At 38.2% G+C, this 27627-nt stretch overlaps 1 protein-coding gene across 2 annotated transcripts in view; it reads right to left on the bottom strand.

Moving 5' to 3' along the window:
* Window positions 1–26947, bottom strand: part of SPEF2 (sperm flagellar 2) — a 169895-nt gene extending 142948 nt beyond the window's left edge. Inside the window, exons 1-6 of one of the 2 annotated variants that reach the window (XM_041749489.1) lie at window positions 26828–26947; window positions 15302–15404; window positions 8643–8895; window positions 5452–5622; window positions 3185–3325; window positions 1424–1488 (exon numbers count right to left, since the gene is read on the bottom strand). In XM_041749489.1, coding sequence (XP_041605423.1) covers window positions 1424–1488; window positions 3185–3325; window positions 5452–5622; window positions 8643–8895; window positions 15302–15404; window positions 26828–26885 — 791 coding nt within the window. In that variant the 5' untranslated portion in view covers window positions 26886–26947. The remainder of the gene's footprint in view (window positions 1–1423; window positions 1489–3184; window positions 3326–5451; window positions 5623–8642; window positions 8896–15301; window positions 15405–26827) is intronic. The other variant, XM_041749490.1, reaches the window with a different exon arrangement.
* Between the last annotated feature and the right edge of the window lie 680 nt (window positions 26948–27627).

Genomic DNA, 27627 nt, shown 5'->3' with positions numbered 1-27627 from the left:
TTTGGAGCTCTAACACAAGTCCTGAGCTGCTTCCATTCTGGTTTCTATTACATGAGAGAGAAGTAAAAATGCATCTAATTTAACCCACTCTTGTTTGGGGTTTCTGAAGCTAACTGAAAGACCTAGGTTCAGGATAGGATGGGTTGGCAATAACAAAAACAGTGAGCAGAGTGAATGTTTGTAGCTGTATTGTACAAGGATGATCTTCAAAATATTTATTAATTGACATGGCAAGGACACTAATCAATCAAAATGGGTGCTGGTGAAGGAATTAGAAGACACTGCTGTGTTTGGTGCTAATTCTGGTTGTTAAATTGTGTAGAAATTGAGGGGTCCCAGGAAAGGGGCCAGCCCTAGAGCTATAGAGAATACCATTCACCTGCAAATAACAAAAGTATTTCAGCATTTTAAGATGGTTTATATACCATCTATTTATCACTCCAGAGCATGTGGCTGGTGAGGTGAGTAAAGGAAGAAATCCAGTGGTTTCATGGGCCAGTCCAGGGGAGGATGGTGGGGTTGGGGTAGTGGCTACACGAATGGGTAGGCTTGGATTGTGTTTTCTTTAGTCAAGGTGGCACAGATAAATGGCAGTAGGAATCAGAGTAGGGCATCCAGAGTTTCTGCAGAGGGCAGAAGAAAAGGTACTCTCCATTTTGCTTTATTTTCCTTCCAGACCTGATTTCCTCACCACCTCTTCTTCTTTTTTCTTATTCCTCCTCATTTGAATCTGTCTCTTTCCCTCAGAAATGTTAATATGGAACCGATTTATATGATTTATGTCTGTTTTTCTTCTCCAAATTTAAGAATCCGGAAATTTTCCATTTAAAAATGTGAAAGAACTCAAGTTGCTCCCACCTATGCAGACCCTAATCAATTATCTTCTGTGACTCAATGACCCCTAATAGGAAAGAAAAGGGGAGAGGATCTTTATCTTTAGGTAAATGAAGCCCATTAACCGGGCAGTTTTTGCGATAAACTCACCGAATTGACCATCTCAGTGACAGTTAAACTCATTTGGCAACTTTTTATTGCTGCTACCTATGCTAAATGCTGAGCGTGCAACATGAAAGAAACCAAAGAGTGTCTAATAAAGGCTTTATGAAAGATTTAAATTAGTGGAAACTTGAAACAATTTTCATAAATGCTTAAAAACTGTGTGAACTTAGGACAGTAAGCATAGCATAGAAAAATACTGCCCATCTCATGATAGCCATTTCCCTCCTAATCTTTACAAAAGTTAATGAACAATTCATCTGAATTTTAGCTCATTTACCTTCCTTTGTATACTCTCTTAATGAAGCTTCTACAAAGTAAAAAGATCCATGAAACAGCTATTCGCCGTAAACTATTTCTAAGTATTTAAAACTTACAGGTAGAACATGATGCAGTTCTGTGCTTGTTAAAGTGATTCGCATCTCACCTTTCTTTGGCCTGGAGATCCTTTTTTATTAAAGCTTCAAACTTCTTAATCTCATTGGCCACATCCTTTAAAGAAAATTCATGATCAGTTTTCCACTTCTAAAAACCACTGAAAATCTTAATTTACTATATTCACTTCACAAGTTTACAAGGCGGTATGCACTACTACTTGAGTCTAATTAGGAGGCATGATATAAAAAGCTGCGTTCCAGAATATTTTTATAATTCTGAATCATTATTTTTAGACGAGGCCAAATATACCTAAAAGAGTGTGAAAGCTGACTCACCTGAATCATTCCGTTCACAAGTCTAGTTCTGACAGTGCAACAAAGGCCACTTAATGCTAATGAAGATTATCAAAGAGTCAGGCCATGGATTTTTATTTGCAATTCTTTTAAATAAGAATAAATATTTTTGGGGGGATATAAATACTTCTTCAAAAATTGTTGTCTCAGATGTTTAAACATTTCTTGTGCAATCTTATTTATGCTATTAATTTGCTCTCAGGAGATTAGTTCAGCTCATCCTTTGTCTACTGCAAATCCTTATTAATAAACTTTAATCACCTCAGAGAAATAGAAGAATTAAATACTTTTCTAAAATTCGGGTCTGAAAACCTCTATGGGTGAGTATTCTTTAAAATTCAAGTACAGGATATTTTTTAAATATTAAACATAAAATGCAATGGATTTAGATATCAGAGAGGACTGTCAATCTCTGCTTTACTATCCTGTGGACCAGACTGAAACAGGGTGGCTTTCTGAGTCTCAGTTTCCTTATTTAGAAATTGGGGGGAATAATATCCTACTTGGAGAGTTACTTACAAATGAAAGATAATGGAAAGTGGTCAACCCACAAGCTGACATAGCAGATGCTCAATAAATGGTAGCTATTATGCTTTTCCTTAGGTCACAGGAGAAAATATCGTTAATAATCACTGTAGCAGTATGCAGTGTAGACTGCAGCAATTAGTAACAAATGTACTATTGCTCCCCTGTGAAATATAAGCAGATGGTAGCCTACTGGAATGACCAGCAGCTGGTATGATCTAGTAAAATGTCACTAGTGTAAGTTATCTTAAATTTATTTATTTATTTTAAAAGATTTTATTTATTTCTTCACGAGAGACACAGAGAGAGAGAGAGAGGCAGACATAGGCAGAGGGAGAAGCAGGCTCCATCCAGGGAGCCCGACGTGGGACTCGATCCCGGGTCTCCAGGATCAGGCCCTGGGCCAAAGGCAGCGCTAAACCGCTGAGCCACCCAGGCTGCCCGGTTATCTTAAATTTAAATACACTGACAGCAAGCAAGCCACTTAATATTTCTGGTACTCAGAGAAAAATGATGCAGCATAGTGGGAAAGAATTGAGTGAAACATATAGTAGGAATGGCATATATATGGTATGTGTACCTTGATTGACATCTCTGTACCCATGGTGATTAACGACCCATCACAGCAGCACCATTCTAGAATATTTTTGTAGTGATCACAGAATCCTTCTCAAACAGGGGTCCAGATTGGTACTGTCATTTAACATGAGTTTCTTATCCCTGACCTATAGCTACATTCTCTCATTCTGAACAAATAAGAGGATAATATGGATTAGATATGCACTCATTGGAGGGGTTTTGAATGAAAAGGAGCAAGGCCACAGATAAACTGAAAAGGGAACTAAGAAGTTGGGGGTATTTTCTATGTTTTAGAGAAAGATCATTCTTTCATTAAGATTAACACAACACCCAATTAAAGGATTATCACTTACCTCTGCCTCTTTTTTCTTTTTCATCATTTTTTGGGACTCCAGTGCTCTCAAAGTACGATTTGATGCAGGTTTAGGAATCTGTATGATAGCTGCTTGGATTTTGGCCATTATTTCATTTTGTCGTCTCCTGCTCAGGCGTTGCTGAATATCCCATAGACATAGTTATTCCACTCATCAGAATAATAGCCTATGTTACACATTCACAGGTACATATCTATACATTTTTCAGAACTCATCGATTTTCCAATGGACTAGGTGTCACAACTGTGTAATGTTAGGAAGCAGGTGTCAATATGACTCATTTTGAAAAGTCAGATATTAAAACACAATTTTGGAATCCCCAAATTATGCCTACCAGATGTGTGTAACTTCATTCTAGATGATGACACTAAAAGGATAATAACGACACTTCAAATACAAAGAATATAATTCTTTCCCAATTCTACCCTCATGACCTGCCCAATAATGGAAAGAGAAAATGCTGTCTCCAATAATGGTCTGAAGAGAAAATTCCATCTAGGAGATGATCTCTAGGAGGACTTCTGGGGAATCCAGGAGAAATGACAAAACATTCCCAAAACTCAGTCACACTGAAACAATGAGCTCAGAGGCTATGTCAAATACTGAGTTAATTATTGAATTATGTGATACTACCATTATTGGGTCATCTCTTCTCTACCTGGGAGTAATTATTTTAGGTAGAAAATTAGAAGGAGGGTACAAGTGAAGAAAAAAATAGAGAAAATAAGACAAAATATTTTTTAAATGGATGGTTTAAGAAGTAACATGTAAAACTAATCATGACTTTGCTACTAAAGCATTATATTAGAACTAATAAGATGATTAGTTTCTATATCCTAAAATCTTTAACCACTAAAAAGTAAAAAAATTATCAATTTAAATTTTTCTTCATTTTAGTTTCCAAAATATGAATTCTTCTGTAGTTGCAATATGTTGATCTTTTCCTCTTAAGAATATCAGGAAGAAATGTCCTCTTGTCCTATTTGCTCCCTACCATTTTTTTTTTAAGTGGGACAGACAGAGTACAAGCGGGGGTGAGAGGAGGGAAGGGAAGAGAAGCAGAGAGAGAGGGAGAGAATCTTAAGCATGTTGCACACCCAGTGTGGAGCCCCTCATGGGGCTCAATCTCATGACCCTGAGATCATGACCTGAGCTGAAATCAAGAGTCAGGCACTTAACCAACAGAATCACCCAGGCTCCCCTATTTCCTATCATTTTTAGCATAATATATTTCAGAACATATAATGGTTTCTTATTTCATTTTTCCCAACTTTCTTTGGAGACTTTCTGTGTTACACTTGGTATGTCAAAGTCGGACAGACTGGTTTCTTAAAAAGTAGAGTCCCAGCACTTGGCCTTGACTTAAACACTACTTTAAGAGTGCCTTGTCTTCTTACCATGCAGTGCAAATGGGGAAGCCCAGGGCTTTATCTACTCTCTGGCAAATAATGAGATCTTCCAGAGTTTGTCTCTCATCTTTCCCTTCCTCTGCACAAGGGGATGACTACATACAGGATATGTTTATTTCTTATTATTCTAAATATATTAATTTAAAAGGTGATTTATAGTGCAAAGAGAAGAAGTATAATTCTTTTTGCCTGTAGTTTACACATTCCATATACATAGTCCCTTGAAATTCTCTAAAAATCTTTAGTGATTCCATGCACCATCATGTTCTTGTGTATTTAAAGGCATAGGAGATCATTAAAGATTTTCAGAGAAATTTGAGGAGCAGTGGAGAGTTAGACCAAGAAGGGCCAGAAAGAAGGCAAGAGATTTTTAAGGGGCTTGGAAAGGGAAGCAAGAAGAAAATCACCCCACATTGCCAGGATGAGAAAAATGAGGCAGGGCAGGAACACCAAGGGATTGCAAAAGAGGGAACAGGGAGGTGGAATGCCCGCCTTACATCCCTTAGCAGAGACAGCAGTTGCAAGCCTTAACTAGAGTAGTTAGTAGCAACCTCCAAATACTGAAGCATCTCAAGCATTCATTTCTACCAGACAACTTAAAAATAGATCAACTTGTCCTGCCACTCCAAGAATGGTAGTTCTTGTTCTTGGTCACAGGAGAGGTAACAGCAGGAGTGGGACGGAAAAAAGGGAAGAGTGAAGGAGAGAAAGGTGGAGCATGAGTCAAAGGAATATGCAACTTGTGCTACATTAATGCTTATGCAATGTGTACTAGAGGCATAAATCGTAAACAGTATACACTATGCTGAGTTTCTGGAAAAAAATCGTACTGTAAACCTTTTCAATATTAAAACATCTTTGTTCTTCCTTGAGTTTTTGAAATTTTTCAAGTTTCTCAAAATGCACATGGACAAGATCTTCTTTCATGTGTTTATATTTTTCTTGAAACCTGTGTGTGACCCGCATCAGACTGAAATCAGTTTGACGTGGTATCAGGTTTCTAAGTCTCTAAATGGAGAAAACATTTCAAAAGATTTCATTATTAGAATATAAAAATTATATTGTCATTAAAAGCACACATAAAATTTGTCTTCAAAATAAATTTTTATGAATCATCATTGATGATTAAAATAAATTCAAGCCCCATGCTAATCACTCATATCTTTAATTCACACAAAAACAATAAAAACATGAGTTGAGTCCTTTCTTATAAAATAGTTTCACATACATTTTCATATTTTTTGTCCAGAGTTTGATTTTTAATGAATAGTGTTTGAATTCTTAGAGAAGTACATTTTCATAAAAATAATTTCAAAAAAATGTTCTTCAACATGTAAGAGATAATATAAGAGGGAAGTTCTATTACTTAAGCTGCTTCCAAGTAAGAAGTGAAGAACCATTAAACCTTCAGGCCACTGGAAATGAGAATCTAACAGCATAAGAAAATGAACCTCAAATATGATTATAAAATGAGGCACAGAGCAATATGGCTGATGTATTTAACTAAGACTTTTATATCCAAAAGTAATCTCCTCGAAATCTAAAGACTTACGAAATTGTTTTTTTTTTTTTTCAGATGGAACTGTTATTCAAACCATTTTTGGTCCTACTCTTCTAAAATAGCCTCAGCAGATCCTGGCACTTTTGCAGATCATTTCAGGACCTTTCAGCAAATGTTCCTACCTTCCTGCTCTTCTCAACATTAAAAATGGCCTGGCCTCCATCCTCACAGAGGCAACAAAAATATAAAGTCCTTGAACATCCTACTTTCCTACTCTAATATGTATCTGCATCTTTGGCTTAATTATTATCCTCCCCCCAACCTAGGAAACAGCCACTGAGATAGAATACAGCTTACAGTTAACTGTGTGGCTTCTAGAGTCACATTGTCTAGGTTTGCTGCAGCTTTACCCCCTGAGTAAGTTGGGCAAGTCACTTAACTCTCTGCACCTTAGTTTCATCATCTGTAAAGTGGGAATAAGAAAAGCACCCATCTCATAAGGCTGCTGTGAAGATCAAAGTAGACAATGTATACACACTACCTGGAACAGGGCTTTGCACCTCACTAATGTATGACCAATAAATTTTAGTCATCATTAATATTATTATGTAAGACACCTGTATTTTCCTCCATCTGATAGCAAAGAAAAAGACATATCTAGTTCTTCCCTAAGATACCTCCTCCTCCACCTAAACCATCAGTTGCATCCTCCTTTCTTCCCTAGAGGACTTGGTTTCACTTGGTTCTCACACCAGTCATCTGCTGCCATTGATTCTTATTCTCATCCTGCCTGTTTCCTCTATGTCCATAAAGGAAACAAATAACCTCACATTTCTCATGAGCTTCTCTTCTGCAGCCACTGTTTTTCTCTTCTTCTCTTCTCTTCTATTCTCCCTCCACATTTCTTGAATGAATAGTTTAAGCCCAAGTCTGCTTCATTTCAAGTTACTCTGCAACTCACCACATTCCATGCTACCCCACTGAAATATTTTTCTCTCCTGAAAATGGGGAGTTGGTATTTTTCTTGTGTTGATCATTGTGTGATTGCCTGGCATAAAATAGGAGCCCAGTCAATATTTAATCAATGAATGAATGACTGACTCTGGAAGGTCACCATGGCCAACATTAAACACAATGGTTTCTGGCTGGTCTCAACTACACAACACACTTGTGCCTTTTCAAAGAATTTTCTTGTATATTGCTTCCTTAAAACTAAAAAAAAAAAAAAAAAAAAAAGCCAAACCCTGAGGGAGGTAGAGATAACCAATCTTGTTTTAACAGCCGGGGAAACAGAGACTGAGAGTGTTTCAGGGATTGGACCAGAGTTACTCAACTTGCAAGTCAAAGAGGCAGAGTGCAATACCAAGTTCTTCTGTGGTAAATCTAATCTCATTTCCAGCTTTGCATGGTGCTGGGCTCAATCTGCTACCAGATGTCATAAGGACATCTGCTACGAACAGATAAATCTGAAAGTGGAGATGGCCCTCACATCCATTATGTCATCATGTCTTCAGAAATTCAACTTAAACATTCAATTATTTCCTTTTCTATTTAACGCATTGGATCAGCGAGGCACTCCCCATTATCCTAGAGGCCTGGAAAACTAATGTACTTCACTTGCTATAAGAAATAGCACAGGAGCTGGAGATAATTGTCAACTAAAAAGTAGTATCAATTAATTAAAACACATTTAATGAGTATTTGCAATGTTCAAAACATTGCACCAGGCATATTCCTTAAATTTGAGAAACTAAAAAACTTGTGAGGCCATATGACAGATAAATCATGAAAGCTGACCAACACTATCAGCAGCAAGAGGTTAATACCAGAGAGCAAGAATCGCCCAGGCCCTAGGAATCCCACAGGAAGAATCCATGTGTGCTGGCAAGGTTGTACACCAGTGGAGGGAGAAACGTTTGCAGGAAGAGGAGAGAGGCGAAGTGTGAGCTTGGGTGAAAGGGAGGGAAGAGTGGAAATATACAAGAGGTATTCAAGGACAGGCTGCTGACCAATGTAGAAAAAACAAAGACTTCATGATGAGGACCATGAAGAAACACAGAAAGACCATTGAATGAAAGATCTTGACTATCACTCCAGATTGGAGACAGGATACACATAAAATGGAAGTTTTCTGAGCAAAAGAACCTAGTACAAGTGGAATTTAGGAAAGATTCATCTAGCAGTCCATTGGCCTCTGGCAGAAAGCCGGAAGACCAGGAGACATGTTAGTAGGCTGCTACAGTCGTTCTTGCAAGCAGCTGAGCAGATGTGACAGGAGCAGAAATGAAGAGAGGAGCAAGGCATTAGGAACAAACAGAGTTTGATATACTATTGGCGATGTGTATTAGATGGAGTGAGACATCAAAAATGGATCAATGAATTGAAAATATTAATATAAAAACAAAATCCAGATTTGGCCAATTACATCCATAAGACACGTAGACACCCAATGGGGCTTCTTTGTGAAGGCAATGTCACTGTCATTTTTCTCACACTGTGTTATATTTCTGTTTCTTTGCATACTTACATCTCGAAAAGCCTCACTTTTCATACTTTGGTATCTGACGTTTGCCAGGGGTTGCATAGTTTGCATTTCTATTCCAGTCAGTCCACTTTTCTTCTTTTTCTGAAGAACAATGTACAACTGATACAAGAGTTTGGTTGCCGCCCCAGGCTTTTCTGTTATGATGTTGTGGACCACATTCTGATCAAACTGCACACCCAGAAGGTGAAGTGTCGGCTCCAAGCGAGAAAAATTATTAAGTTTGGCATTTGAAACTCTAGGCATTAAAATAGTTTACAAAATTAGACACTGGCATTGAATTAAAAACAACAAATATCAGAGGTATTATCACGATCAAATATTATGAGTTATCCCAGGTTCTTTTCAAAATACCATGCCTCTCTAAAGCCACTCAGTCATGTAAATGTAGTAAGATTCTCTACTGTCCTGAACGCCATATGTTTATTTCTCTTCAATGGTGAAACTAAAACTCATTTTATACACTTTTCTGCTTAAATATACTTTTTTTCTGCTTGTAGAATTTTCACAAGAGGTCAATACAAAAACAGATACCTAAGTATCTTCTACAAAATGGAAAAACAACTATGGTTTTGAAAAATACTTTACTCAGAAGGCAAAATTGTAATTTAAATTTCCATTTCTTTAAATGATATTATACTGGAGTCAAAACATAGCCCTAAATATTGCATTGATGACTTTAACAACAATCCTCTCAGGCACTGTCAGAAATATTTAATTAAATAATATAAGCATGAAATCACACTGATTATATAATCTTCACTTTAAAGTTTAAGAATCAGTAAAGACTTTCTAATTTTAAGTTATTTTTGAGTCACAATGAAATTTTAATGTTTATTAAAGTCTTACAAAAATGAATAGGATGTAGTCCCTGGCCCTGAGAGTTTCACTGTGGGGTGAGGGGGGACAAATGAGTAAATAATAAGTGACAAATTGATAAATAAGCCTCTGAATCCAGTGGCCAGGAAGGCAAAAGAGATACTGGATGCATTTTCAATTCTTGTGCCTCTGTATTCCAACTAGAAGCAAATATCAATTTTAACCCTTAGCCTATTTCCTCCTTACTTTAACTTCCTAACATGCAGTGACAATTTTCAGGGAAAAAATATACTGAATATACTCAGATATAAGTGAAAGTCCCACCCTTCTCCCCCACAAAAAAATAATAGCTTAGAAAAGAAGGGGGTTGGCACATACTGGGTAGAATTTCTATTCATAGGATTATTCACTTGGTAACTTCATTTTGAACTATAAAATTATTTGGGTGAGATACAATGATATTCATGACCTCAGTTAAATTTTATAAGTTTGCAGAGGTTGCTTAACACTTAAACTTTATATACTACTGCTAATATACTGTTTCTCAAGGGATTGCTCTTTTGTTTTTTGTTTTGTATCACAGATACTGCTGTGGAACACCATGGAACCTGTACCACAGGAAAGAAAACACACTCGTGCACATACACAAAATGTGTATGCCATTTTTAGATGTTTGTGACCCTCCTAAAATCTAGCCTAAAAGTGCCCATGTTCTAAAAATTAAAAACCCACAGTACAAAAGGAGGTGGGGCTGAAGGACTACATGAATAATTTCGAAATATGAATAAAGAGTCAATATCACAGGAAAGCCAATGTCAACAAAAATAGTGACACAACAACTTGAATTCCTCTTCCAGTTAACTGGTGTAATTTACTATCCTATTTCCTCTGTTTAATATTATTGTTTTAACAGAAATATTTGGTAAAGTATACTTGGCATATCAAACTACATCAACAAACTTTGAATAAAATATTTTAAATTAATAAAAGAGAAACAGGTTTCAGAGGGGATGAGAAGAAATAATGAATGCTACAGGAAAGCTCACAATAAAAGTAAACATTTCTTTTAGGTCTTCTTATGTCCAGGTTTGCAGTTTGCTTCCTCACAAGTGCCCTTACAGTTTGACATAACACATATCTGCCTAAAATGATGAGAGTAATGCTGACCGTGTTTGAAAAGTATGGTTGTAAAGGGCCAATGAGATCAGTGACTTGTGCCTGCCTTCCCTGAACAGGCACCTGACACTCCCTCTTGCCCTTCCATCACAGTTATTCTTTCATGCCCTCCCTATCCACAAAGTCCCGAGTCTTGCCCATCACACATGTTTGAAAAGATGGCCAGAGAGTCACTTGTCAGAGCTTTGGAATTGGTCATAACCTTGGGCTACAGAGATTAAGGGCATCAAAATTCTGGAGGGAAAATCCAAAAGGAAACACTATCCATTTCCAAATTTTATCAGAACATAGCCCTGCACCCGATAAAAATGGAGACCACTTCCTCTCGTCTCGTTTTACATCGCCCTATGAATGCAGTGTAAACCTGTTAGTATGAAGGAACAGTCACACATTTAGGGTTTAAAACAGTTCTTATGAACTGGTGGAAGTACCAGGTATAACAGTACTTCTCTCTGGAGGTTTTTAATATACACAGTCCAGATTTCCAAGCAATCAAAATTGTTAGAACATAATTGGCATGTAAATTGGTGGAAGTCCACTCTTGTTACAGCATGTGCTTGATCAGTATAGCATGATAATCAACAGTTGTTTTTGTAACAGAAAAACCATGAAGACATCCTTGCTCTGGAGACAGAGTATATGATGTAAATGATTACCTCGGAGGGAATAAGGAATGCATTCTGGAAAAAGTCTTCTTTTTATGTGCAGTGTTTGTTTTTAGCATTTGATGACTCATTTTTCTTATAGTAAATTCCCAGATTTTGTGTGTAATGTTGCATAGAGGGTAGTGAGTGGGCATGGGGAGAGGAAGGAGGTTATCTTTTTTTTTTTTTTTGCTTTGCTTTGTTGACTGGACAAAAACATGCCACTGGTAATTTGAGCATGGAAGGGTTTTCCCTTTCATAAAAGGTGGAAGGATAATAATCAAGAACAAAATCTCTTTTGAGGCAAATCTGATCACAGTATTATTTTTCTCATACAAGCAATGCTATCTGTCATACATAACGTAAAAAGCAAATTAATAAGTTCATGGCAATTCATGTGACATGTTTGTTCATGATGATTTTAGCATTCTAGTTATTGGTTTAGGAGATGAAACTTTTGTGTCTCATATTTTGGTTGCCATGATTCTTAGCTTAGCTGATTAGTTTTTATTTTTTTGTTTATTTCTGTTCTAGGACACAGAGGAAAAATCATACTTTTTTGTGATTTCTCTAAGTTATAAAACATTCTTAGGATTATTTTATATTTTTTTAGATTTATTTATTTATTGGAGGGGGGGAGAGAGTGAGCATGGCAGGCGAGGGGCAGAGGGAGAGAGAGAGAGAGAGAGAGAGAGAGAGAGAGAAACAGAATCCCAAGCAGCCTCCCCACTGAGCACAGAGCCCAATGCATGGCTGGATCCCATGACCAAGAGATCATAACCTGAGCCAAAATCAAGAGTCTGACACTTAACTGAGTCACCCAGGTGCTCCCATTCTTAAGATTATTTAAATTATTTTAACTATCTGATACTTGTAATTCTTATTTGCCCAAAGATTACCTATCTTCTCTCCTTCTTGCCACCTGGTAAGGGTACATATTTTACAAGGTAAGTAGAAGCTGTTCCCCAGGAATATCCATGCTCCTTTACTCTTTATTCTTTTAATTAATCTGCTCATTTTTCACCCTTTGAGATGTACTGCACATACCCTAAAACATAATTATTTCAGAGTTAGATGAGTTCTCAGAATTAAGAATTTCTAAGGAAAATAACTTCAGTTACAAGCATCATTTATATTTTAGACTAAAAAGAAAAAGGTAAAAATAGTAGACAAAATCCCCAAATCATGAGCCTGAGCATTAGACATCTGCTAAAAAAATAGGCTTTGACAAGGAAGGATCCTTTTCCCCACAAAGTACACTACTACAAAGGTCATATCCATGGATTTACTGATCCTTCTTTAAAAGACCATGTATCCCTGGAAAAATCATGTTTTGTTCCAAGAATTCAAGAGGAATGGAATTTGGTCGTCAGAACAAGGAGGTTCCTCTTCTCACTTTAAGGAATGCAGTGACAAAGTTAGTTCTTTGCAGTGGGTGAAAAGCAGGGCCATTACACATGATGTTACTCAGGGCACACCCCTGTCCAAAGGTGAGGCAAGGGTGTGAATTTACCCTGTGCTCAGCTTGCCAAGCCTTCTCCCTGATGCAAGGCTGTTGCATACAAAAAGGCCTTTCCTTTACACAAGGCCTCTATGTTCAGAGGTGTGTGTCTTCACAGATCCATCCAGATGAGTTCCCCTTTTTCTATTTAACACAAAGGGCCTCTATGGCACTGCTGACAAAAGTCAGCTTAGTATACCTGAAATACTATAGACGTCATCTGGTCAGTATGGTGCTTTAAGTTTTCTATGGCTAAACAGGTATGCTTTCTGACATCATTCATTTATTCTGTAGAGAAACATAATTGCAGTCAGCTATGGGCCAGGGACAATCTTTGGAGCACAAAGAGTGCACATGCAAACATATTCTGCAACTTTCAAGAACTGTCATTTAAAACAACTCCTACTAGGATGGCCAAAATCTAAAACAATGACAACATTAAATGCTGGTGATGATGTAAAGTAACAAGAACTCTCATTCATTGCTGGGAGGAATGCAAAATGGTATAGCCACTTTGGAAGCCAGTTTGGTGGTTTCAGACTTAAAATACTATTACCGTATGATCCAACAATCATGCCCCCAGATCAAAGGAGGCAAAGGAGTTGAAATTTATGCAAAGGAGTTGAAATTTTATGTCCACACAAAACCTGCATGTGGATGTTTACAGCAGCTTTATTTATAATTGCTAAAACCTGGAAGCAACCAAGATGTCCATCAGCAGGTAATAAACCAGACATTGAAATATTATTCAGTGCTAAAAAGAAATGAGCTACCAAGCCATGAAAAGACATGGAGGAAATTTAAATACATTATTTCTAAGTGAAAGAAGCCAAAAGTTCCAACTATATGAGATTCTAGAAAAGGCAAAACTACAAAGATAGAAAAAAATCAGTGGTTGCCAGGGTTGGGGTAAGGGAAGATGAATTGGTAGAGCATAGAGGATTTAAGGCAGTGAAAATACTATGTATGATACTATAATGGTAGATACAAGTCATTCTACAGTTGTCCAAACCCATAGAATGCGCAATCCCAAAAATGAACCCTAATGTCAACTATATACTTTGAGTCAACATGTATCATTATATATCATGTTCACCAAAGTAACAAATGCACCACTCTGGTCAGGGAGTAGATAATGCAGGGGGCTATGAATGTGTCAGGGCAAGGGGTTAATAGGAAATCTCTGGGCAATCTGAAACTGCTATAAAAAATAAAATAGGAAAGGATTGCACAACATTTTGCGAGTGAAGCTATACAAATGACTAATAAGCACATGAAAAGATGCTCACTATCATTACTCATTAGGGAAATGCAAACCAAATCCCAAGAGATACTGCTTCATAGTGACTAGGCAACTATAATCAAAGACAATAACAAATATTGATGAGGATGTAGAAAAATGGTAACCTTCATACATTACTAGCATGAAATAAATGATATGGGCACTTTGGAAAGCCATTTGGGTGTTCCTCAAAATTGTAAACACAGATCATGCAACCCAACAATTCCACTCCCAGGTCTATACCCAAGAGGAATGAAAACATTTCCATGTAAAAACACAATGCCCATAGCACTGTTCACAATAACCAATAACTATCCACAAATTAGTAAATTGGTAAATGAAATGTGGTATATCCAATAGAAATTACTCAGCAAATAAATAGAAATTCAGAAGCAAGGCATCTGGGTGGCTCAGTGGTTGAGCATCTGCCTTTGGCTCAGAGCGTGATCCCGGAGTTCTGGGATTCAGTCCCACATCAGGCTCCCCAGAGGAAGCCTGCTTCTCCTCTGCCTATGTCTCTGCCTCTCTGTGTGTGTGTCTCTCTCTTAATAAATAAACAAAATCTTAAAAAAGTGGCACCAACACATGCTACAATACAGATACACCTTGAAAACATTATCCTAAGTGGAAGGAGCCAACACAAAATACAGATAGTGTAAGATCCCATTGATACAAAATGTGTATAATAGGCAAATCCACAGAGACAGAAAATAGATTAGTGGGTACCAGCGGCCAGGTGGTTAGTGGTGATGGTTGTGAATATACTGAATATGTAAATATGCTTACCACCACTGAATTGTGTGCTTTAAGCTGGTCAATTGCAATTGGTGAATTAGATCTCAATGTAGCTGCTACAAACAAAAAATATTACAGGGTTTTCTTTGGCCAGGATACTATAAGTTGCTTCATTTCTCTTAAAAGAAAGAAGAACCAATTAACAAAATAAGAAGTGATTTGGCCTAAGATTTCAGAAATATAGGAGATATAACAATGGGTCCCATCTAGAGAGGAGGTCTTGCTACAGCCATATCAGTTTCTCTCCTTTGTTCTCCTGGGACAATGAAGCAAGTACAGGTGATGTCCATGTCAATGGTATGGTTGGCTGGTTCAAGTTTGGAAAGAATCTTGTGGCTCACTATCCTTTAAAGTTAACTTTGGGAGCTAAAGCCATCCAGATGCCAAAGGCATTGACCCTTAGTAGGAAAGAACTTATCTCACCAACCTGCTTTCTGAAAATTCCGAAAAATCTCCCTGAAGTTCAAACTTGTGCAGAATTTCTCCAATTAGATAGCCACTGGAAAATGCCTTTGCAAATGACTTGGGACCTGAATTTTGAAACATAAAGATAAAAAAAGTAAATTATAATGTTCCATAGAGAGCATAATTATTTTCATTATGTATACATAGAGCAAAACTCCAGAACTTGACTTGAACTCAAAATGCCATGAAAATACTTCTAGAAACATCTTTTAATAATCACATAAAAAGATTGGAGCTTAACAGATGATGCCTTATAAAGATTCTTAAGTAAATATAAATCAATACTTGAAGATACATGAAATGTTGAAAGAAAACACAACTTTTGATTAAATTAAACAAAGCACAGCAATAAAATTTATTTCAACCTTAGATCTAAAAAAAAGCCTTCAATTTATTTTACAGAATTACACTCTAATACCTTAGTTATCAAGGCAGTCTATGGATGATGGTAACATATTCTAGCCAAGAGAGGTGCAATCTAACATTAGTAAACTTTAAGACTTAATGTTAACCTTTTTACAATGGAAAGTTTACAAAAATCATCTATCTACACCTTCTCAAATAAAGCCTAATAAACACAATCAAGCTTTCCCTTGGTAGTTCTGGAGGTCACTCTGGTCCAGTTGTTGTCCCACACAATGACAGAGATAGCTCAGAGGAAAACAAAGTTTGGAGCCAGGGACATCTGCATTGGAATCTTGCCTCTGCCCCTTACTAGCTGTGCAACCTCTGGCAAGCTGCTTACCCTCCCTGAGTTCCCAACGCCTCATCTCTAGATAGATAACGATATCTATATCTCTCTTGAAGAGCTTTTGTAAACATTAGAGGAGTGTATGAGAATTGCTTGGTAGCATGCCTGCCACAGAGTAAGCACATAATAATAGGTGCAGGGGAAAAAATTGTGTTAATAAAGTTTGCTTTTTTAAAAAATGTCCTTATTTGTGGGTCACTTATATTTTTCTTACAAAATGAAGGATATCGGGTTATATGGTATTCAAGAATGATATGCAAAATTGATAGACAAAATAAATGTTGTCATAGGACAAAGCTATCATCTCTCAAATGATTTCAAAATCTTCCCAAAACCTTCAACATGTTCCTATCAGGGTCCTTTAGATAACAGCAGCCCAAACATTATATATCCCTGAAGTATAGCAAGCTTATTGACACCAGATTGTCCTCTTTTATCTATTTGATCAGGAATAAGGTAGCTACTTGATTACAAGGATATAACGTTTCTTCCTGATCTGTAGTAATGGTACTTGGGGGATGCCTGCGTGGCCCAGTGGTTGAGCGTCTGCCTTCAGCTCAGGTAGTGACCCCAGGGTCCTGGGATCCAGTCCCACATCGGGCTCCCTGTGGGGGGCCTGCTTCTCCCTCTGCCTGTGTCTCTGCCTCTCTCTGTCTCTTATTAATAAATAAACAACATCTTAAAAAAAATGGTACTTAGCGTGTGGTTGCTATGGTAGGGTGGTGGGGTGAGGCGAGTCGCCACAAGGCCACTGTTGCCCAGAGACCTTACTCAGCACACTACATACTACATGTTATCATAAGAATACAACTCTTGTATAGCTGACACAGCTCACAATTTTGCCAAAGCTCTCCTGATATTTGTTCTCAAAATATTTTATACTCTTAATAATACCTCAATTCTTAGGTTGAATCAATATATAATAAAAGTAGTTAAAAATTATGTCAACTATGTCCACTGATTCTATTTACTTAGGGCAAACTCCAGAACCATCTGGCATCACAGTCTGTTGACTGTGTTTCCCGGCATCATACAGTAATAGTATTTGAAGCAACTGAAATCCAAATGGCTCTTTCCACATCCTAAGGATAGAGGAGTGCTATCTTCTCCTCCTGAGTCATTTCTGCTTCCTCCTTTCCTTAAAAACCTGACACTGTTGGCCACCAATGCTGCTACCTGGTCTTTTTTTTTTTTTTTTTTTTTTTTGCTACCTTATCTTAGCTGCCGTCATTGTCCCTACTGTGCCATATGGACAGCTCTGGCTACATCTTGCACCTCTTCTATCTTTGCGTCCTTCTTTCTGGTTTTTTTCCCCCTTCTCTCTTCCCTACCCCATCCTTATTTTCCTCTTATCTTTCTCAGGAGCCATTTGACATACAGCCATTGTCAGACTATGGATATCTATTAATAGTCTAAAGACTACTGTTCTGAATTCTGAAGCTGTTGCTCTGTCACCTTCAGGTAGTTCCATTCCTCTCTCCCTCCCTCTGGATTTTGCACTGGATCTGCTGTTCCTTTGAATGCCTGAAGTCTAGCCAGTGAATAACCAGGGAATATCTGTATCCTGCTCTGTCACCCTCGATGTAGTAGGCAAATGACCTTTAGTAAACTGTTTATTACACAAAGGCCACAGAAAAATAAAATCATAATCCACTTCCTTTGAAATGCATGACATATTAATAAGGCAATTCTGATATGAGCAAAATAGAGGCATTTACGGATATAATGGTCGAAGAACAGCAAACACTTATTTCATTGTCAAATAGTTTACTACAAATAAACAAGTACAAAGTCATGTCTGCAGTTTCGTATGCGTAGGACACTTCAGATTTCCTGTATGCTGCATAACCAGAAAAGAGAACAGTGAGTGAAGAATGAGAGCAAATGAGAAAACATGTAGAAAAAAAGAAAGGAAAAAAAAAGATGACTATGTGCAAGAAATTAGACAGAAAGAAGATGATGAAGACAGCATATATTAGCCAGGAATGTACAGATTGAAAAGTATGAGAAGACAGAGAGGAAGCCAGAGAGAGAGAGAAAGAAAAAGAGAAAGGAGAAGGGGTGTGGGGAAAGTAAACAACAAGGGAAAAGAGGAAAAAGCAAAGGAAAGCTTATTTTTGCCCCTTGGTTTGTTATATTTGTCTTCCTACTAAATGTTTCTGGATACCATGACTAATTTCATGATGGCCACCTTATAGAAGCCATCTTCTTTTCCTGCAGGAAAGAAGAGGTGGGCTGACTTTAGGATAAGATCAATGAATAATACAATAAATAATTAAACCGTGGGAGCCCAGTGATATTCTTCATCCTGAGCTCTAAAGTAATTTACATCTGGGACCAGGTCATTCAACAACAACTCAACTTCGCCTCCAATTTTCCATGCAACACGCCTGATTCCTATCACTATGGTGTTCTTTTGCTGCAATCTTTGATGTGGGCCTTTCTGGAAGGTCCAGATAAGGCAGGATACAACAGATGAAATGACCCATGTGCTTCCCACCAAAATGACCCTGAACCAGCTGGAGAAAGCACATAAAGGAGATAAGCTGCTTGTATTCCACAATGGAAATGAGGATACCGCAAGCTCTGGAGAAAGATTCTCTGGGTTAGATTCCTTGTCCATTTACAAGCCACTGAACTCTGGGCAATTATATAAGTCTCAGTTTCTAGTCTTGAAAAGAGGGAGAGTGACAGGTTCTACCTCAAAAGAGTTAGTTTGCGAGGTAAGGGAGATACTGCATGTAAATGTTTAGCATAATTCCTGGCGTATAGTTAAGTGACAAGTGACAATTTTTATTGTTATTATCACTGCTTCCTAATTTAAAATAACAGGTCATATTAATTACACAATCCATAAGCTCAATGACCATAGTACTAATGCCCTTATTTTAAAAGTAATTCAATACTTAGCAAATATTAGACACTGTCTTTAAATTCAAATACAGACCCCCCCCCCAAATCAGGTCCAAAAAAGGTATAACACTCCCACCAGAAGCACATGTACGTAATCAAACACAGTTGATTTCTGCAGCAAAACATTTCAATTGGAGAAATAAAGACTAAACAAAGCATGACAGCATTTCTGGTTAAGTTTTGCCACCAAATGAATAAAGATATCCTTGAATTTCGGAAACGTAAATAAGGGTCTGTATACCTATAGATTCTGTGCTTAGTGGTCTTCACTGTTCTTTTACTGGAAAAGCAAAGATCTAGTCTGTGTTATCAACCACATTTGAAAAGCCAAGCAAATTTACTTCCATTTGAGAGAAAGAAAAGCAGCTGCTGAGGGCTCGGCACTGACCTGGCCCCATCAGGCCTTGGTGTTCCCAGGAGTTGGCCCAGCACTCACAACTAGGCCTTGGCATTCTCCTGCTGAACATAATCAATTTCATAGCACACCAACACCAGACAAGGCCACTCTGTGACCCTGACAAACCAAGACAAAAACAAAATTCCTCTGTAATCATGTCTGTATTCAGACCAAAACAGTACTGTCCAAAACACAAAAATGACCAAAAATGCCCCTATTGTGGCCAATATAAGTGTTTGCTGCTTTTTATTTATTTATTTATTTTTTTACCAATTATGGCTTTGTCTCATTCTGTCTACTTCCTAGATAAGATTTATTAAGATACCCAGTCATAGAGTTCCCTATGCTTCTTGGCATGGTCCAGTTCAGAGCAAAGCATTGCTTCCTCAAACCCTCTTCAAAAAACACCTAACACATACCTAGATGTTTAAGTCCTTTTTAACACCCTCTTACTGAATGACCCACAATTCCCCATGGCATGTTTTCTCTTGTTGGACACGAGTTAATAAGCACAACTTTTTTTCTGTCTCTTATTTAGGATGATGCCTACTATCATGCCTATCCTATAAGAGGCATGTTGTAGCTACTTGTTTATTACATGAGAGTATACCAGTGAGGTAAAAGTAAAGTATTATTTATTATTCAACTATGGGTGTGTAATCCTATGGTCTCTGGCTGGAGGACATTGACAATTTATTTTCTTCCAGGATAACAAGAGATGATCAACCCTCTTCTTTGAAGATCCTATCATAATTCTCAAGATTTACTATCTGAAACAAAATCTCCAGATCGTTCTAAATTTCTCTGATGGTTAAAACATTGGGCGGCATTCTTTTCTTGGGACTTCATGTCTTCACATTTTTGACATTGATTTACACAACAGCCTTCAGCTATCAGATTGGATGCCTCAATTTCTAGGCAACGGAAGCCAAATTTTCATCAAGGAAAATGCTGCTGAGGTGGCCAGAAAATGACAAAATCCGTTGCATTATGAGAAACAATATATTTCCTAAGGACCCTGAGGGAAGGGAAGGAGTATAAGGAAAATGTGTGGTTTAATGACACTAGGTTAAAAGAGGAATGAAGTTAAAAAAAAAAAAAAGAGGAATGAAGTAAAAGTGAGCAGACCTAGAATCTACTGGTAAGTTGCCACTACCTAGCTGTAAAACCCTAAACAAACCTCTGAATACATGATTTAATGACCCCCATATGCCAAAAAAGAATTAACTGATATCTAAGATTCTTTTTCATTTCTAAAGTTATAAGTCTATGATATGGTTAAGGTCACAGGCCAATAAAAGGGCACCACAATGCATTATAAAATATTGTATGAAAATAAATATCCAATAAGATATTTAAAAATCTCTGTTGTGTTTTTCAAAACAAAATTTGATGCTGACCTAATGTTAATGTTTGATGTTGACCTAATCAGCAAAGTACATTTAGTGCACAAGAGGGCCCAAATAAAGAATGTCTCTAAAATTTGGGACAAATAGAAAATATAACTCTCTAAAAAACTAGTGAGATTTAATATAAAAGGATATAATTAGGGGCACCTGGGAGGCTCAGTCAGTTGAGTAATCTGCCTTTGGTTCAGGTCATGATCCCAGGGTCCTAGGATCAAGCCCCACATTGGGCTTCCTGCTCAGCAGGGAGCCTGCTTCTCCCTCTGCCTGCCGCTCCCCTGCTTGTGTTTGCTCTCCTTTGCTCTCTCTCTGTCAAATAAGTAAATAAATAAAATATTTTAAAAAAAGGATAAAATTAGCCACCTATGGAAACTCGCTTATAAGACAAAATTAACAAAGAACATAGATTATTTCTTAAAACTCACAATTTACCTATTTAAATTTTTTACACTTCAGGTAGACAATAATCTTGGATACATTAATTAACCTTATTCAGAATAGAGATTTGCTGTAACAATAGAAGAATACACAAATATTGTAACTTTAAAATCTTTTGTAGTTGTAACAGCACTGGAAAATATCATTGGACAATATGGTTCCCCCATGTACTTGTGGAAGAGGAAGAGGAGAGAATTTAACTGAACCTAACACAGCTACAGATAAAATCTCTAGATCAGAGAAGTAAAACATATCAAATATTAGATTGACTTGAAGGTTCTTTTGGTAATGTCTAATTTCTGATTATCAATGAGAAATCTGACTTATAAATTTGATCTTCATCTGCGTGTATCAGCCCATCAAAATGATGCATCATGTACAGTTGCCAGTATAAGTTATTTTGCTCTTTTTCTTCAGGATAAACTGGTACCTTGATTTATAAAATCAAAATGTAATCTCAGTTAGTATGAAACAATTTCTAAAAAACTGCTCAAAGTAATGAAAGAGAACTTCTGAAATCACAAAGATGAGGATCATATTACCCAGGGTGACCTTCTCAAGATGAACAAATTCGTAAGATTCAACCTAAAATAATACTTTACATTTGCCTCACTGGTATACTCTCATGTAATAAACAAGTAGCTACAACATGCCTCTTATAGGATAGGCATGATAGTAGTCATTATCCTAAATAAGAGGCAGAAAAAAAGTTGAAATAATATTTATTGAGTATCTAGATCTAGTATAGATGTTAGGCATTGTGGTAGGTGTTTTCCATTTCCAATTTCATTTCATATCCTCCCAAATATAAAGAATTTTTTTTTACCATTTTTCAACTGAAGTATAGTTGACACACAATGTTACATTAGTTTCAGGTGCACAACATAATGATCTGACAACTCTGTATCTTATGCTGTACTCATCCCAAGTATAGTTACCATCTGTCACCACACAACACTATTAAATTCTATTGACTATTTTCCCTGTGGTGTACCTTTCATCCCATGACTCATTTACCCCATAACTGGAAGTAGAACCATTATTATTCTTACTTCTCTGGGCATGAAATGCAGACCTAGAGAGAATTATTTATATTTCAGATGCTACAAAATTGATAGAGAAACCTAACTGTCTCAAATCCAATTTTCTCTTTATTACACCTCTGTTACTATTGAAAACAATGTTTAGGATTATTTTAAAAAGATTTTCTTAATTTATTTGCCAGAGAGAGAGCAAGCAAAAGAGTACAAGCAAGGGGAGCAGCAGAGGGAGAGGGAGAAGCAGACTCTCCACTGAGCAGGGAGTCCTGATGTGGGGCTGGATTCCAGGACCCTGAGATCATTGAAACAATTAAAATATACATAGTAAGGTACTTACAATTTTCAATATATCCTAATCCAGGATTCAAAAGAATATGGACTATCTTGTATATACCCGTGTTTACAAAAGATCTGATCTGTACAACACAGAGAATACAAGTCTCCACTCACTTAGGAGAATGTTCAGTTATGACATTCCAAAGCTAGTTTCCTTATGTAGTAAATTCATTAAGGAGGTTCATAAAACAGAAGCAATGCTTATTTCTTAAAATAACTAGGAGTTCCTGAAGAATTTTACAACAAATCTTTTAGTAACATTAGTCTATATTACTTATTTTTCATTATAGAAACAAATACTTGAAAAAAACTGCTTGAATTTCAGATGTAATTTTGTGTTGAGCAACTTTTTGTATTCTAAGACATTTTATTATCATATACATCTAATAAGCATTATTCTCTAGAAGATACGGTCTAGTTAAATTAAACTCACTGGAGATCCTTAGCTTTGCTAACAAAGCTTTGAATCTTCATATGTTGAGACTAATCAAGTCTCGGGTGACTCCCAGAAACCTCATTAAGTGGAGGGAGATGGTTCTCAATTGAGGATCATTGGAATTTATTTTCTTTACTGCTGATATTCAGGATAGTCCAGGCAACATGAAATTCAATATAGCATGCTTTATCCAAATTGACTACTACTGTTCAGAATAATGCAAAAATCAATCAGCTTTAGCTGCCTTGCCAATGACTGAACAATTATTTGGCCTCATCAAGACAGTGTAAATGCACTCACCTAGCATTCTCATTGTTTTCTTCATCCTAGCAAGCAGTACAGGACTGAACCATTTTGAAACAAACACTAATAAATCCATCTTTGCCATTTACCATCTAGGAATTAGGTTACAGCATGCCTGGGTGGTTGAATTTGTGTACTTCTTATAACTTCAAACTAAACAGTAATCCTATAAAATGAGCTCAGATGAATACAATTGAGAGAGTTGAGTTTTTTAAAAATATATTCCCTCACTATAATTGCAGTATACAACATGGTGCCTAAGAGCATAAGTCAAATCCTAGCTCTAGGATCCACTAGTGTTGTGAGCCTGAACAAATAACCAAGCATGTCAGCTTCTTTTACTCATCTTTCCAGCTAGGACAATGCCTCTAGGGCCTTTTTTTAGAATTCAAAAACAAACAAATAAAAACCCATAAAGGGCTTAGCACTAGTATAAGTGCCTAAGTGTCTAATAAAACTTTTTATTTATTATTATTTACTATTTTTTCATCTACAAAATTCATCTAAGAAAATAATTCTTATGTAATCCTCCCTAATACTTCATTATAAGATGCTTACGAATTTCAATTAAAAGATGGTAAACATCCTTTTCTCCTGTTTTGTCATATGAAGTTTGATCTTTTTTGATTTTCTATTTGCAATCCTATGTTGAATTTTCCTTTCAAATTAGGAAGGCAATACAAGCAACAAGCCAAGCAGCACCAATGTATAAAGAAAAGCCAGGAATCCTCTCCTTACCCAAGGTAATCAATATCAATACACTAGTTTATATCCTTTCACACTTTTCCCTATGCTTACAAAAACAAACAATATGAAGATTCATGTATATGTCAATAGTCTAGTATATGACCCTTCACATATTTCTCTGTACTAATATAAACAGATCAATGTGCTTTTGTGTCTGAGTGTATGTATATCTGTATTTCCTAGTTGGTACAAAAATGGAATTATACTCATCACAATAAACTGTAACTTTTATTTTTTACTTGACAAAGAACATGAATATCCTGTAGGTCAAAAGTTATAGCATTAACTCATTCTTTCTAACAACTGCATAACAATCCACGGCATGAATACAGCATCATTTATCCAAGTATGCCACTATTGAAAGATATTCAGATTGTTTTCCATTTTTTTGATTTTGTCCTTACAATTCATGTAGCAATAAACGTCCTTGTTCAAATATCCTGACATACTGGTGATTTTATTGTTTCTGAAAACTGAGGTTGAGCATTTATTATGTACGAAGCATTATTCTAAATGCTTTACATTTATTATCTCGTTTAATCTTGACACAACTCAATGAACTATTATTATTACTCCCATTTTGAGTATCATGAAATTTAGGTAAATAAATTGCCCAAGATCATTCTCTAGAGGTTGTAGTCACTTACAGTCCTTCCATGATAGTTCCTATAAGCCATTCCAAGCCTTCCACTACACACCACAAAATGTCTTAGCTAATGACCAGAATCAACAATTGGCTGTGTGCTTCTTCAGGCACACAGATCCTATCTTGCTTGTTTCCAAACACATTTGAATGTGTTTCCTATAACCTGAAAGGCCTTTTACAATATGGATGTGGTTACATCAGGGACTATCTCTTCCAACTCCAGTAAGCTGGTAGGGTCAAGAAATAAATATGTATTCCAAATGAATGGGATGCAGAATATTGCAGCCATCTCTGCTAACAGCTTCAGGGAAGCAGACATGGGAATTCTCCATTCATAGTTTATGTCGTTAAAATTCTTACTTAAAATGTCTCCAGTCTTTCCATCTTCACAGAAAGAGTTAATACTTCCTCTCAAAACCCGAATTCCAAAAGGCTGGTTAAAATTATAATTACAACTATTACAATTAGGGATCCCTGGGTGGCGCAGCAGTTTGGCGCCTGCCTTTGGCCCAGGGCGCGATCCTGGAGACCCGGGATCGAATCCCATGTCGGGCTCCCAGTGCATGGAGCCTGCTTCTCCCTCTGCCTGTGTCTCTGCCTCTCTCTGTCTCTCTCTGTGACTATCAAAAGTAAATAAAAATTAAAAAAAAAAAAAACAACTATTACAATTATAATGGCATAGTACTGGTGTTATGTTTCTTATTAATTTTATTTACTTTTTTCAAAAGTGTTTCAATATGCAATAGAGTTTTAGGGACTTGACCAAAGGGTCTGGGTATTACTAATCAAGTAAAAGAACCAAATTAAACTCAGCAATCTGTAACTGTTTTTCTTTGGAAGAGCATAACTTAAAATTATATTGCACTTTGGCTACTATGGTAAAAAAGGAATTTAAAAAAAAAGGAATTAAAGAAATGCTAAACATCGTGCTGAAACGCTGATCGGGATATTTTAGCTGAGAAACAGGGACAAAATGGGATGATCATAGAATTATATGAAAGAGTATATGGCGGTTCCCAGGGAGCGTGTGGAGTATGGTTTGGCAAAGAGTCTAGGGTTTATGCCTCAGGAAATGCAACTGGAGGTGCTCCAACAATAAAGAGCGTAATGCTGATAATGAATGAACATCTTGCTGCTTCAGAAACACTACTGGTCCAGCAAATCCACGGTTGACCTGAGGTCGGGTTGGCACTATTGTCCTTCTGGTAGCAACTTGGCATTATGCAAGGGTGCTTCTGCGAAAACAGACTGAAATGATTTGGGCTGAAAAACCTCTTGCCTTGAGCAAAAACCATACCAGCTGGAAAACGAAGTGCTGAAGAAACCACAGAAAGAAGCGGAGCTGGAGGAGAGTGCTCTGTTGGAATCACTTGGCTGTCCCAGGAACCGCCGGCACGTACAATTGCCCCTGCGGTTGTGGGAGTCAGAAACTTTGGATGGCTACTTCGCGGCTGGGATAAAATCGGATTAGGGACTAAAGGTCAGCTTTAGCCAAGAGTCAAGAGTGGTCGGAAATAGCTAATGTTCGTAAATTCTGAGCTACAACTGCTACAATTGGTAAATGTTAACCTACTCTGCATTACCTTGCTCCACCTCCCCCTCCAAGGTCGTTAGGTAGGGAAAGTACCATCCGATCTATTTTATGCTGCAGGAAAGACCCTCCCCCCTCCCCCTTCCCCCCTCCCCCCGCAGAAGGTGCTGTAATTCGTCCCGGGCCGCATACCCAGTCGTGCCCTACCTGGCTTTAAGGCTTCAGAGCTCCTTGGCCTGCAAACCCACCATGCTTTTTTTTTTTTTTTTAATTATTATTTTTTTAATTGGAGTTCAATTTGCCAACATTGAGCATAACCCCCCAGTGCTCATCCCGCCAAGACCACGCTTCTAAGGGGGAAGGGAATACTGTGAGGGCCACACCGCGGGGTCCGGCAAACTCCGCCCCCTGACCCCTCGGCTTGCTTAGGGCCGCACAGTAGGTCAGAGGCTGCGGCCGCCCGCCGGGGACGCCTTCCCGCCACCTTCCCTCGCCACCCGCGCTCGGGGCTCTGCGCCCCGGGGCCGCGGGCCGGGTCACTCACTCACGGTCCGGGACACCTTCACCTCCTGGTTGAGCCACTGGCACAGAATCTCCGACATGGCCCGGCCCGCGCCTCCCCGTAAGCAGGCGAAGGAACGCGCGGGAAACCCGGCCAGACGGCCCCGCGTCCTCCGGTTGCCCAGGGCAACCGGTTGCTAAGGAAGCGTATCCAGGCGGGAGCCTGCGGGCAAAGGCGGGGGCAAGAGGGGCCCCGGGAGCCCCGCCGCGGAGCACGGAAAGCCGCGGCCCGCCCCCTGCCGGCGGGTGAGGCGGGGACGTGCGCAGGCGCGGGGCCTCCGGGGGGGGGGGGCGGGGGGTGGGGGGCGAGCCCCGGAGCCCCGAGGCCGCGGCCTGAGCGGGGCTTCCTGGATGAGCAGCGGGAAAGCGAGCAGGAGTCTTGCCCGCAGGGGAACTCTCTTCCTTCCTGCTTTTCTTCTAAAGAGAGCTGGTTCGGGGGCGGCTTGTGGCCCCCGTGCAGTGCCCGCAGGCATTCAGGCGCTGTCCTTGGAGCGGTGGCCCAGCTCACAGGGAGGGTGACCCCTATGGCCACGTTGTGCTGAGAGGGGACTATTTAATGAGCTTTGTGTTCCGGTCACGTTTGCCTTCCAGGTGATTATTTTTAAATGTAGCTTGACAAAGCCTTGTGCAAAGCCCAGTGAGGCTCCTTTGAGTCCTCTTCTCCTGGAGGAGCAGAACTTGAGCTCAGTCCTCACCTAGCACCAGTTTTAGCAAGAATCCTGCTGGGGCTGTTTAAGGGGAAACCTCCTCCGCCCATGGATCCAACTCCAGGTCCCTGTACCC

This window comes from Vulpes lagopus, chromosome 3 (assembly GCF_018345385.1).
Source record: "Vulpes lagopus strain Blue_001 chromosome 3, ASM1834538v1, whole genome shotgun sequence".
In the NCBI taxonomy this organism is placed as follows: domain Eukaryota; kingdom Metazoa; phylum Chordata; class Mammalia; order Carnivora; family Canidae; genus Vulpes; species Vulpes lagopus.
This window is presented reverse-complemented; position numbering and strand designations above follow the sequence as displayed.